The sequence below is a fragment of the Chlamydotis macqueenii genome, chromosome Z (assembly GCF_036417535.1).
Source record: "Chlamydotis macqueenii isolate bChlMac1 chromosome Z, bChlMac1.mat, whole genome shotgun sequence".
Classification (NCBI taxonomy): Eukaryota; Metazoa; Chordata; class Aves; order Otidiformes; family Otididae; genus Chlamydotis; species Chlamydotis macqueenii.
In genome coordinates, this window is record NC_141593.1 from 11391035 (window position 1) to 11405556 (window position 14522).

General features: G+C 40.8%; 1 protein-coding gene across 5 annotated transcripts in view; it reads left to right on the plus strand.

Annotated features, from left to right (window-relative positions):
- RAI14 (retinoic acid induced 14) overlaps positions 1-14522 on the plus strand; it is an 89190-nt gene that overhangs the window by 6186 nt on the left and 68482 nt on the right. For 4 of the 5 annotated variants that reach the window (XM_086770763.1, XM_086770765.1, XM_086770766.1 and 1 more), the window contains exon 2: positions 3524-3615. In XM_086770763.1, the coding sequence (XP_086626889.1) occupies positions 3580-3615 (36 nt within the window). In that variant the 5' untranslated portion in view covers positions 3524-3579. Of the gene's footprint in view, positions 1-2466; positions 2577-3523; positions 3616-14522 lie in introns of those variants that run through there. The other variant, XM_086770764.1, reaches the window with a different exon arrangement.

Here is a 14522-nt window from a genome sequence, read left to right on the forward strand (position 1 = left end):
GATGTTTTATGTGGCTTGTATTCCTGAAAGCTATTTCTTAACGTTAAGCTGAAGGAAGATGAGATAGAAGACTAGGTATTTAATTTTGGAGTTAATGGTTAAAAGCATGTGATCAGCATTAGCTGTTGAGAATCCCTGGAGTTAAGCACTTCTCTGCTGCTAACTTGCTGCAGCTACAAAATGACAGCACTCAGTATTTATTGCCACATTTGTTCTGAGAGCGGAGAAATGCCACTATTAGTAGAGATTGCTTCTTGTTAATACCTGTGATTCATTGCAGAAACACTGTTTTGAAATGTCTTGATGCTCCCTAGGGAATTTCTAGTAGTAATTTCCTATCTTGTAAACCAGGAGTGTATTAATGGTGCTTCCTTTATTCCCCCTCTGGCAAGTGAACAGTTGTCATAAAGCTCTGCTGAATCAGGATGCTGACCTATCTTTGCATCAATTCCAATAATTACACCCACTGAGAGGTGACTTCCTTCTTACGCAGTGCCAAGAAAAGGCAGCCTTCACTGCTTCACGGGTTTTTATCTCTACAGACGAAGAATTGTGTGCATTATGGTGCACAAGCTGTAACCTTAATATTTGTGTTTGACTATCTCTTATGGAAAAAATACAGATGTGACACACACAAAATTTGGAAATGCTGTTTCTGTGTGCTTGTGCATGCTTTTTTAATTATGCTGAGGACTTGAGTTTCAATTCAATGTAGAAAATGCCCTTATGCAAGAGGTGAAGTATCCTGCGAGAAAAATAAGTTGGCTTCTAATAGAAACACAGCTCACCTCCCTTCTCCCTTCTTCAGAAGGGGCAAAAGTAGCATATTAGGAGTGTCTGCAAATCTTGTTAATTAGAGTGTACTACAGGTTCCTCACAGAAGAGAGTCCAGCTTTGCAGCTGTTCTGTGCAGGGAGTTGTCATCTCCCCCATAGCCCTGTAGTTGAGTACTTTGTCTTCCATGGGAGCTGTACTTTCATTCATGGGAGCCAAAAATGCTGCGAGAGTAGGAAGGGGAAAGACAGCCTATAGCAGACAATTCTTTGGCAATCTGTATGTGAGGAAAGATTTCCTGTTTTAAATTCCTCATGCACAGGATCTCTCTATATTTTATTAACTGGTCTAATTAAACTGTTTACTGTGTTTTGGTTTGGTTTTTTTAATTATTTTTTGTTTTGTTTTTGTTTTTTTTTGAAGATGTTTAAGTTTTAGAATAAAAACTCCCGTTAAGATATTCCTCAGCTTTTAATGTTCCTTTAAATTGTGGTTTGGTTTTGTTTTCCCCAAGAAGTTTTTAAAACAGTTTGTGTTTTTGTCTTCCATTTTCTTTTTTTTTTTTTTTTTGTTTTGCTGGTGTGGTATGTAAAGAAGGCCAGATAAGTGTAATGGTATTTGTCTTGTCTATACCCTGCAATTTCTCGTCTTTGCGATGCTCTTCATTCTTGGTGTTGCTAGAGAATGATTTAGGAAGTCATTGGGCTCTTGCTGAGGTTCAGGCTACTTTCCAGTGCAGCTTATGACAGCTGTTGAGCAATTTAAACACATTATTCAAAGTTTAAGTAGGTGTAGCAGAAATAAGGTGGTATGCTTCTCTCTGAGCAACCTAAAACAATTCCTTCTTTTTGATTGTACAAAACTTGCCCTTTTTTAAAATTTATTTTTTGTTACTGTTTTACTAGTACTCCATTCATCCCAGGAAAAAGCTAAGAGATTGTCACTTAAGCCAGGGACTGAAAAGCTTCTGCACATGTCTTTTTTTCTTTTCCTTTTGCTTGCTAAAGAGTTAAACAAAATGCCACAAGCCCATTCTCCTTGAGATGAAAAGCAGGAACTTCAAATGAAACCCCTCACTCATATACCTGAAAGCAGTCAGGAATCTGATATGATTTCAGAATGACTGTTTAATTAGACTTAGAGTAATTTAATTAGATTTAATGATATTTTAGCAGCCTGCAGAATTACCCCATCCAGATTACCTACTGGAGGTGTGTGTTCTGTGGGAAATGTGTTTGTGTATGTAGTGCATGGGTTTTTTTGTTTGTTTGGTGGTTTGTTTTATTTTTTTAAGACACATACTTCTGTTTGTCTTAAATGGCTGTCAGATAAATGTGGGGTTGAACTAAATGACATTTTTACTAATTGCTATTCCTGAATGGTACTTGGCATTGTATTTTGTGGAAGCATTTCATATATGTTCTACCAAAGTATACTGCGTGGTTGCGTTTTAAAACTCATAGTAGAGTGGTGTTGTAGAACATAGCAACCTGCTTCATAATAATCGGAATTTCTTTTTTGAAACAATTGAATCTCACTTTGCTTATCAAACTGTAATCTACTATTTCTGAAGAGAGATGTGAAACAGTCATGCTGCATGGCCTTTTTGAATTTAGGCTCTGGTCCTTATTTCAGTTATTTATTTGTCTGGCTAGACTTGTAATATTTTTTTTCTCCCTTTTTTTTTTCTAGGGTGGAGGGAGGAAGTCTATACAGCTGAACATCCTTTACTCTAAACTGTTCCTTCAGAAGGGATTTGTATAGCAGCTAAAACTTGTAGATGAGAGTGACTGGCTATTTCAGTAAGCATACTATAAACCTAGAAATTTGGAACATTTTTGCATAGATGACTTTGCCCAGTCCAAACGCACATTGCTCTTTCATTAAGTTTTTTTTTTTTTTCTGTACTCTGGGAAAAGGCACATTGCCATGCTACTTTAACATGCTATTTGCTGTTACATTTGTCTTGCACTGGAAATATGTGGTATATTGAAGACTTCTGAGGGAAGCTTTGCTCTAGGCACTGGCTCCCTGTTCCCCTGTGAGAGCTTGCAGCTTGTCTGTACTGTTAGTTGTATATGTTTGTGCAACTGCTGCTTTTCTTGACTTGAAAAGGAGGGAGGGGGAACATGTCTGTGATAGTGCACTGCTGAATTAAAAGCAGCCATGACTCCAAGAATACACATACAGTTTCTTGTGGGGAAGAGTATAAAACAGATCTTCCAGTGATAACCTCCATTCTTGCTCAGATGGTTCTATCTGCTATGTTGTGTTAAGCTGTCCTAGTACGAATCATGCATGGGTTAAGTATAATTTTTAATTCAGTTAATGGTTAGACTTGTCCATACAACAGTGGTGGTACTTCTGCTACCCAGTGCAGACCCACTGGCTTTTCCCAGTTTCCAAATGGCAGGCCTGGTGATAATGTTGAAATAGGCAGTGGGCAGAGAAAGCTGCTATGTGTACAAATGTGTCGGTGATCTAATTATGTCAAGAAGTAGCTAGTATAACGTGATACACACATTAGGTTTTGTTAAAGATTTGCTCTATTGTTCTGTGGTCAGACATAGGTTGGCTTTTAAGTTTGGAGAAATAGAAAGTTTCCCTTAGCTGGCTGTTAATCTTTTTTAGAGCTTGAGGGCTAAATCCTCATGGGGTGATACAGGTGTGCAAATTTAATTCAGACTTGGCTGCCAGTGACCTGAATGGTATCAAGTTGGAATCTTATTTTTCTTTCTTTTGTGTTTAGATACTGAAGAAGAATAAAAATCTCCTCCAAGGTCTGGAAGGTTGAATGTGATCAGCATGAAGAGCTTAAAAGCAAAGTTCAGGAAGAGTGACGTAAGTATTTGTGCTCAGTTTGGCTGCTGGTTTCAATGCTGGAAACAAGTTCTTCACTTGCACCTTGATAAGGTTGTAGGTTAATGAATTACAGAGAAGAAAACCTTTATCCAAGCACAAAGGCAACAGCTGAATACAGTATAGAGTAGGCTGTTTCTATTTGGAATGCAATTCTCTGTTATGCAAACTAAGTATTTCACTACCTTGCTCCCCATAACTTAATCATGCACATATGTGTGGGGTCTGCAGAACTTCCATTAGATTGTGCTGGTGCCCAGATGGAAACTTTTTTCCAGGTATAGGATTAAGCCTAGTAAGGACTTAGTACCCAGTCATATTTCTGTTGAAGCATAATACCATTCTTATCAGTGTGGTGTTTAAGCACTTAACGAAATATCTCCTCAGTCTGTGGCAGGGTTTCTTTGTCAGCAAGAATACAGGAACCAGCTGTGCAATTAGGGCAGCTGTGGCTTATCAGTTCTAGTGTGATAGGAGAGGTGGATATGAGGCTTGAGCAATGAGGATGACAGACATAAATATGGAGGCCCTACAGGAGACTCTTCAGAACCGCATTTAGAGAGACATTACGCTGCACGTAATATATTGCCTCTTGCTAGTAGTAGTAGTAACAGTGGAGACCCAAGCTTCAACTTGTATAGTAAGCAGCGAACTGCTGTAGTCCAGTCATGTTCTTGTCTTTCTTTTCCTACTGCTACTCATTCCAGCTTTTTGTCATGCATTAATGCTTATTTGATCATGCAGTGAGCAGTCAGTGAAAGAGATGACTTTGTGTTTAATTGGCTTTCCAGGTTTGTGTGGAATTTGTAACAAATCTCCATGATCTGTGAACAATGTAATGTTGTATCCTTCATCCTAAAATTATATACTGCTTTGAAAGAAGTGATGTATTGTTGTTTGTCATGGCCAGATTCACATGGGGTCCTAGAGCAGCTATGTTTAGTGAAGATGCTTTAGGTCTGAAAGTGGAGCTTCTTCAGAAGGTTTAAGGTTCAGGAATAAAATTACACACTGCACTCAGGAGTAGTACAGGCTGTGTTTTGATGTAAAGGTGGTCTCCTGGCACACTGTTAGCGTGGTATCTTTACCTGGCTCGTACTATTTTAGTAGTTGCGAAGAAGACAGAGATGGCTCTATGGTGCAGTCTGCAGGTGTGCTGGTTACTGCTTAAAAAGTAATTTGAGCTACTGGTTAGCATTTGGTGCAGCTCCTGTATTGGCTTCCTAGCAGCAGCACTGGTGGGTGCCCTACTTCTTCAGTTTATCAAGAGTTCTTTCTAAAAAGACTACCTGTATAAATGAGCTAAGTATGTCAACCAGCCTCTGGGAGCACAGGGAAACACTTTCAACTACTTAAGCAGCGTTTGGCTTTTGCTAGTCGCCAGACTGAATCTGCCAGTGGCACAGTGTCTTGTGCCACTTCACAACAAATAAAAGTAATGTCATGAGTCTCTGGTGTCTCACCTAACTGAATAAGCCATTCAGTTTAGAACTGCTAGAATTGTGGTCAGACACTGTTGATCCCATTGCAACGAGTAGCAGCAATTGCTATTTTCAATTCACCTACACTAATAAAACTTTTTATAGGCTTCTGCTTGAGTAATGAGAACAGAGCCTTGGCTAATATATGAACACACTCGGTATTATGGAAGTTAGGTGTGCCTGTGTGTTAGGATGACTTCATTCACACTTTTATGCTAGTTGGCTGGGCTGCTGCTCTAGAGCAAAGGCTAAGTGACATGCATGATGCAACTAGATCTTGCTGTAGCCAGTCCACCCACTGTTATAAATTGAACTGGTTCACTTATTCCTTACTTATTTATCCTTGATAACTCGCTTACGCCTCTCCCAAAAACCAAGTGCGGTCTGAAAGTAATTGCAGTTTTGATACTACTGCTGTCTACTGGCTGGAGACAAAGTTGACCACAAAGGATTTTTCAGATACCTAAAATTTAGATACGCAGCTCTAAGAGCACAGCAGTCTAAATCCATGACAGTCTGGTTTCCTCTGTTTTGAAGCCAAACCTTAAGGGCATAATTCAAAACAGCCAACAGGAGCTGTTCTGTATTTTGTGCAAGATAAGCAAGGAAAATTATCCTTCTCTTTAGTTTCCAGAAGCTGCCCTTAGCTACAATTTATAAGGAGGTGGAAGAGGTGGTGGTTTTAATTGGAATTAGTCTTATTTGTATCTCAGTTTAAAAGATGTGGTAACTGCTTTTGGATTGGGGATAAGGGTAAAGTCAGTAGAGCTGGAGGACTCTTCTTCTCATCCCACCTCCCCTGTGTCTCTTTCTGGAGGAAGTCTTCAATGCCTTATTTTGTAGAACTGAGGGTTCTTGAGGAATGATGCACTTCTCTTTAGTCTCATTGTTACCATGGAAGGAAAAAAAAAACCAACAAAAAAAACCAGGAATAGGTTGTGAGGAGCAGGCATAAATCCTCAAGGTGTGTCTGAGAAACAGTAATTACACAAACACTTCTCCAGCAGTAAGGCTGATAATATAAAACTGTATGCTGGAATGAAGACTGTGTAGGAAACTTCACTGATGTATGAAAACTCTCTAGGCTATTCTGGAATGGCTGAATTGAAAGTGGGCAGAACTGCTGGTATTCATGCATGTGTTTCTGTTTCCCTGCGGCAGGGCTTTGCTTTGGTGCTGTAGCTACACCAGCAGAAGAGATCTGCTACATCTTGCAGGAGAGATGTCCCTGCTCCCTCTTCTTTCATCTCTGCCCTTACTGGTTTTGAGGGTATCTGACCCTGCGGTGAGACAGTTCAGGGACATAAAGTGATGGAAAATGACTTTGTGGAGTTAGTTTTAGTTGGTTAACTCTCTGCTTTGTCTCACTGTAGGGTCAGCCCTGAGAGGAACGGTGAAAGTAGGAGGAGCGGCAGAAAACCCTTTCTGCAGCTGTTGCTTGGCTTAGCTGCATTGTCAAATCACACCCTGAGATTATTGGTCTAAAAAGCACAGGGGTGGGCTGAGAGGTGGGAGCATGACTCTTCTTAGATGGGAAAGTGACTCCTATGCTTTTGCTGCTCAGCTCCCCCGTACCTCACCTGATTCACTCTGTGTGTGCAAGCAGCTCTTTTAACTGGAGAATCTGTTTTCCTTGATACATTTAATCGCTGTAAAATCCTTCCTGGGGGTGACTGTTGCCATGTGAACATGTGTATTTGGAGTGGAGGAATGAGATTTATCGCTCTGTCACGAATTACTATTGTCAGAATGTGATGTGTTGTTATAGGAGGATGCTTGTAGACTATAAATCTGTGAACAGGATGCCTAGATGGGACCAAATGCTGAGACTGGGAGCTAAGTAGTGGACATGCACACATCAAGAATGTGTAGACAAAACAACAGAAATTGCACTTAAGTCTTGACAAAGTAACTAGCCTTTTCTGCCTTAGAAGCTGTATTTTCTCCACGCTTTCCTCACCTCTTGTTCCTCATTATCAAACTCAAAACCTACTATCAGTGACATCTAAAAGCTGACAACCTAAAAGGATCACCATTTAAATTGCTGCAAGAGACTATTACATGTAACACTTGAAAAAAATGGTGTGGTAGTATTGGGAACTATCACTTCACAGCTTTAATATGTTTATAGACTCTGTAGTTTATTCACATGATAGAGAATGAACATTTCTACCCAGTAAGATGGAAGTTCTTCACTGTTTCTGCTTGGAAAAGAAGAGTTTGAAATAATCCAATTAAAACAAAACCAGTCCTACTCATGTCTTATTAGGCCTTTTTATAATATTTGGCCTCAAATGTAATATTTGAGATTGAAGTGTTTACTGTGGTAACTAGTCAGTTTGTGGCCTGACTTCAAAAGCATCTAGAATCTTAGGCAGATGAGTGCTGAGTGGATTTTCAAATGTGGAAAGATATTAAGCTTGTCTAAACACGTTTCATCTACTTCTTAAATATGACAAGATGCTCATTAACATTTCTAGGCGCCTACACACATTTAAATATCTATCTCTTTGATACTAAGATGTTGTAGGAACCTAGGTGATCTGTTTAGGTATATTTCTTTTTAACTGTGTTCTTGATTACTGTAGAAAAGGCATATTGTGTGAAGGCTGTGATGGGTTGGATTGTTTCTACTCTCTGACTTACCTGTAGGTGAAAATTGAAAAGTTTTAGGACCACTTTTAGCTAGCAGAGAAGATCAGCTGAAAAACACATCTTGCAATTTGACAACAGAACACTTTTCTTTTAATTGCTAGCTTGTTGATGGGACAAGATGAAGATTAGAATTGAGATTTGTTTCAAAATATCTTCAGTACTGAATAATGAAAATAGTAGAGTGTCTTTTAAAATTGAAAATCTGACTGTGCAGTTCAGCAGAAAAAGTAGCTATTGTCAGAAGCAGAGCCAAGGCACGCTGGGATTTCCCAATGTTAATTGCCAGCTCTAACTTCTGATATTTCTGGAAATGCCTATTTGTTGTGCTGTCATGCGGGGGTTGAAAAGTTCACGGTCCTTACGATAATTTCTGCTTTTTGGCCTGTGATGTAGTAGTTGTTCCATAAATCCTCAAATGTTGAGGCAGTTAGATATGTTGTAGTATAAAATCTCAGTCTTAATCTAGACACTATGCTAATTAAGGCTTGGCACTTCTTTTTATGCCCAGTGTTCTAAGTTGTGGGCTCCCATTCAACAGTTTTTGAAGTATAAAAAGCTCCGTGGGGGTCAGGAACGGAAAGACTGCTGAGATACATTCCGTTGAAATTGCTGTGTTCCCATGTGGTTGGACTTAACGTGTGGGAGAACAAAACTTGGGTGGGGCAACTTTAAAAATAATAAGGCAGGATCTCCTTTAAACAGTCCCTAAATTCTTTTATCCACTGAAAGCTACAACTAACCAAAAAGGAGCATGAGATTGTTGAAAACTGCACCATCCATTCCATGTACATGTACTACTTTCTTTCAGGGTAATTGTGACAGAAAAAAAAAAACAAACAGACCCACATACAGAGTTCACTCTGGCTAAAAAGTGAAATAGCAATATTTTCTCGCCACTTACCCAATTATTTAGCAAATGAACTACTGAAACTTGCTTTTATTTAGGTGTCCTTCTTTTCTTAGGTGTTGAATTAAAGAAGCCTGAAACACATCATCATGATTATTGCTTTCCCTCAGTTTACTGTGTTCTTCAGGAACAATTTTTCTTGCCACTATACAGTGTATAGGGGAAGACTTGATCTCTGGAGTGTATAGACTGTCCTCAACCACATCTTACTAAGAAAAGAGGATTTAGCCATCTCTCCATTTTGACACAAGTGCCGTGGCTCCTGTTTCTCCCTTCCTCTTTACGAGTCAAGGGTCCTACCTTCCACCCTGTTTTCTGTTAAATTATTTGGCTTCATGCCTCCAGTTCTGGACAGCATAAGGCTCTGCTCTGGTCAGCTTGCTTTCCTAGCTAAAGCTTAAATGCTTTGTGCAGGAGAGAAGTTAAACATCTTCTGAGTCCTATAGTATATAGAATAAGACTTGCTGCCTGTTGCAGTCACTTCAGTGTAAACCTCTTGACATCAAGTAGTGCCTTTTCTTCATTATTGACAATGGGAATTTGCTCAGAGTACTTCTAAAATTACCTTATCCAGGTGAACTGTAATTCTGGTGCACTTGAGTCTTCTATGAGGGGGTCAATATCAGCCTGTAAGTTATGTAGCATCTCTTTGAATGGTGGAAGGAAAACATAATGGGGAAGGCAAGTAAAGACTAATAGATAAGGGTAGGGGAAAACAGAAGGGAAAAAGAAAAGGTCTGAAAGGAAGGGGAGAGGAGGGACAGTTGAAACTGTAGGGCCAGAGTTGCTATTTTGGTAACTATTCTGTGAGAAAGAATAACTGGGCTCTTGTGGGATGCCGGCTGATCGGCTGTCTTAGGGTAGGAAAGTACGTAGCTTTGGCAGCGTGTTTGAGGCTACGTAACTTGCAGGTATTCTATAAACAAGCTCCGGTATCTCCAAATGGTTGGGGCAGAAAGGAAAGGGAACAGGTTAAATGAGAACTATGCTGTAGTGTTTTGAATTATAGTAGAAGAACCTGGGTTGGAGTTGGCTTACTTCAAATAAACACAGTTACTTCCTAAAACAGGATTATAGTCTGGACTATAGCAGAGAACATCTTGGTTGAGTTCCCAGACAGTCTTTGTCAGTCTGTAAAAAAAAATGTCGTTGTCAGTATAAATTCTTGATTCCCCGTGTCTGGTGCTGGTCCGATGTCTAAGTGTGCAGTGTTGATCATGGACAGTTGCAGTCCTAATCTGGCTGCATAGCAAGTGCAATGCTATTAAACCCTGAGTTTGAAGTCAGAAAAAAAATTTGGGCTGAATGAGTGGCAAGTCAAACCTGCAGGGCTGACCTCACTCACCCACTTGCGGTCCCTCAGTCCTGCTGGTAGCGCAGTGTGCTCATCTGGGCTCTGCTTCCCATACCTGTCTGTCCCAGAACCACTGCCCTAAGGAAATGACACACAGCTCCTGCACTGCTTTCCTTTTCGCTTCTACCTCCACCCATGCTTGTGCCCCAAATCAGATGAGGAATAATATCTCCCATTATTACTGGTCCTAGAGCCATATTCTTGCTGTGTTGGTTTTGTTCAGTGGTGGGGGACTATGGTGGCGGCTTCTGCAAGAAGCTGCTAGAAGTTTCCCCTTTGTCTGGTGGACGTGACTGCCTCTAGGGTGGACTTGCCACTGGCCGGGGCTGAGCCAATTGGTCATGGAATGTTCAGTGATAACACCTCCACCTTTGTGATTACGTATTTAAGAAGGGGGAAAAAAAAAAAAAAAAAAGTGGTGAAGAAGCTGAGCAGGGGCAGAGAGGGGGAGGCGCGAGCCTTGTGGGCCTCTCCCTGTGGCCTTGCACCGGGCGGCCGACTGGGCCCAACTCGGACCGGCCCAGCTGCAAGAAGTGGAGAGGAGAGGAGATGTGAAGAGAACCTGAGAGGTGTCTGCCTGAGCTGGTTGTGAAGAATTTCTGGTGAGAGGAACGGCTGCAGACGCCAAGGTCAGTGCAGAAGGAGGGACAGCAGTAACGCTGCTCCCGGCAGAGATTCCCCTGCAGCCCGTGGTGCAGCCCATGGTGAGGCCGGCTGTGCCCCTGCAGCCCATGGAGGCCCACGGAGGAGCAGAGATCCCCCTGCAGCCCGGGGAGGACCCCACGCCGGGGCAGGCGGATGCCTGAAGGCAGCTGTGGCCTGTGGAGGGCCTGTGCTGGGGCAGCCATTCCAGACGGACTGCACCCTCTGGAAAAATGACCCACACTGGAGGAGATTGTGAAAGGCTGTAGCCCGTGGGAGGGACCCCATGCTGGAGCAGGGGAGGAATGTGAGGAGTTCCTCCCCTGAGAAGGAAGGAGCTGTGGAAAGCAACATGTAATGAAGTGACCATAATCCCCATTCCCTGTTCCCCCGCTATGCCACTCATGAGGGGGAAGGAGGTAGAGATAAGTGAAATGAAGTTAAGCCTGGGAAAGAGGGAGGTTTAGAGGGAAGTTTTTTTGTTCTCTTCCCCATTATCCTGCTTTGTCTTTAATAATAAACAAATAGTTTTCCCCAAGTCGAGTCTGTTTTGTCCGTAAGTAACTTGAATGATCTCTCCCTGTCCTTATCTCACACCTCAAGCTCTTTGTTATATTATCTCTCCCCCATGGGTGTGGGGAGTGAGTGAGGGGCTGCATAAATTGATCCTGAGCAAGGCTAAACTACAACACTTGCTAACACAGAATGATATGGAACTAGTGACTCTTCTGTAAATACAGGTTGGGGAAAGGGAACGGTGTCTCCTTTTCCCAGGTGCTGCCTGGCCAGTCATGTCATCTGTCTGATATGAGACTTGTGGCTTGAACATTCATCTAGAGCTACAGGAAGGGCTGGAGGCTGTGTGAAAGAAAACATTGAATAGTTGTTGGTTGACTACAAACACTGATGTGCCCTGCCAGCCCAAATGGTGTCTGGCAAGTTTAACACTTTGTATCTGTGTTCTGATCATGCTGAGGTGGCTGGTTGGGCCATTCTCAAGTCATCCTTCATTAAAAAGAATATATGTAAAACATTTGCAAAGATGAAGAGGAACCCTCCTGTTACAAAATTGTTTTAAATGCCGTTAAATCTTGTAGTGTTACGGGCAACGATATACAAAATTGTAGCAGGTAGGTGCTGAAGAACCACAATGTGAAGACAGCCAGTTTGACAGTTCATTACCAAAACTGAGCAGCATGAAGTGGGGGTGGGTAGGAAGAAGAAAGGCAAATTGGCATATACAAAGTGGAAAAAGTTAGTATTTTTAAATATATTTGTAATAAGAAAGGAATCTTTCTTGTGTAGAAACATGTCTTTTGTGTCCCTTTAAACAGAGCACAAAAGTTCAAAGGCCTAAGTTTGGAAGAGTTGGAAAAAAGCAATTGTAATTTTTTCATTTATTTGTTTATCTTTAGTAAGATTTAAATGTAAAGTAAAATAAATTAAAAATATGATAAATGAGGAGTCTGTGTGTTCTTACTGTGGTACACTATATCCTCTCTCTTCATTTTTGGCGCTACTCATGCCTAATATGATTTTAAAAACAAAAAATTCTGTCCAACTGTCAAAGTTGTCAGTTAAAACTGATGTAAAAGAGAGGATTTAGTAAATGGTCCAGTCTTTGTGTTTGAAGACTGTAGTCTTGTCTTTACTAAGAACAAAAACCAATTTGCTGTGAATAGGTGCTGTAGTATTATCTAAAGACTATAACACCCATATGTTTTATTTTATTGGAGATTTGAGCCTTTTCATGCTATGCTTATATTTTCTGAGTTTATGAACGATACAAGCAGACCAGAAACATTAAAGAGTTAGTCAGGCTGAAATAGATATATTATTTGCCTTATTCCAGCAATATTTTCTAGTCCTGTTCTTCAAGAAGCTGTTCTGATTGTGTGTTGTCCAGGCAAATGCTCAGTGTTAGGGACGTGTGAAGCCCTCTTCTGCTCCCTTGCTTGCCACACTTGCATCTCCTTGAGGTTTATGCCATGCGTGTTCTGAAGATCCATGAAGCTCAAGCATAGAGGAGAATGAGGGTATCAGTGGCTGTTCTTCCCAGGAAATCATAGAATGTCATAGAATCATAGAAATACCATATGGTGTTTAGGGGGAGCTGTGACAGTTGATCTTTCAGCACTTTTTTGAAGGTATGTTTTCTTGTTCAAAGGTGAAGTTACTGAAGCATGGGGCAGGCAAGGAAAAGGAATGAAGGTGAAGAGGCCTTCCTGTGTTGTATAAGAAAGTTGTTCTGTTCTTTTCAACACAGCTGTGAGGAGATGTTTTCTGTTGGCTGAAGGCAGGTTTACTAGACAAGGTGAGGTTGATAGGTGACATTTGGGCTTGACTACTTTGTGTTAGCTTCAGTGATTAAAGGAATGTTTAAAAACTGCAGATCTGCGTAGAGAAAACCACAAAATGGGATGAATAGAAGGCTGAAACCTAACAAAGTTTTTTGCTGGTGGGAAAAAGCACATAATACCACAGTGTCTGTCTTACCATTAAGACAGTTGTAATGTATGCTCTAGCTTACTGGTGCAAATATTTACAAACAAATGCTGAAGTTTTGTTAACAGATGATCCTACTCTAATGAACTTTTGAAATACTACAGACTTTTAAATGTATCACTTTATTGTGAATGGATGCAAGACTAATAATTTGTAGTCATTCCTACCTGACTGTAATTTAGTTTTCTAAATAGTCAAAACCTGGCTGAGCAAGGCTCTGAGCAACCTGCTGTAGTTGACTCCCCTTTGAACAGGGGAGATGGACCAAACTTAACCATTCTGTGAAAAGATTAATATCTTGAATCACATCATATAGGAAGCTTGCAGTCATGCTGAAAGATACAGAGCCTGCTTAAAAAATTAGAGTCTCTTATTCTAGGCTCTTAGCGGCCTGAAAAACCTCAGCGCTTAGACCCAGGAAAAGCTATGGTGTCCTTGCCCATATGTTAGTAGTATAGCCGCCTGGACTTATGTGGTTATTCTGACATGTGAAAAGCTATTTAATGAGCCATTTTTTCCTACTTCTAGACCTAAATTATCTAGAAGAAGCTCCATCTTTAAGCTTTTAAAAATACTGTTGACTTTTTGCTGGCAAAAGCTGTGGTGGTTGAATGTCTTAATCTCTTAGACTCGCAATACATTCACATCTATTCTTACAACAGGTACTCTTCTCTTCCTTTATTTTGCTTGTTACATGGACTTCATACTTTACCTTGAAGTATTTTGAGGTAGGAACCTCTTTCAGTGTTGTTCTGGTGTAATGCTTAACACTAGTGCTACTTGATACTATTTGGATTTTGAGAGGTGATATAGTACAACCAGCAAAACATAGTCTGACACTCAAGCTAAATTTACTGCTAAATTTAATGAGACTGAGTATTCTCATTCCCCAGGCAGGCTGATGAAATATACAGTTAACTGTGCAGAACACTTGCATTGACTTGGTGATGATGATGGTAGAAGCAAAGTTGGTTTAATAACTTTGCAAATAATGTGGTTATCAATGCATATGTATGTGTCTGACGTACCTATTCTGCTTCGTTCACAGGTGCATACTTCTTTTTCTTTCATCTTTGCTTCTTTGCTATGTGTGGTGGAAACCTCTTAGGAATCTTGTAAACTTGGGTAACCTGTCTGCTTATGCAGAGGCTGCAGGAGTGCCCTTTGAAGTCAGAAGAAAGACTTCAGTCTACTTGACTGAGCTTTGAATCAAGAACCAAAACCAGTGCATCATGCCATGCTTCTTTTGATGCTGCCCAGGATATGGTTGGCTTTCTGGACTGCAGGCATGCATTGTTGGCTCATGTTGAGCTTCTCCTCAACCAACACACTCAAGTCCTTCTCC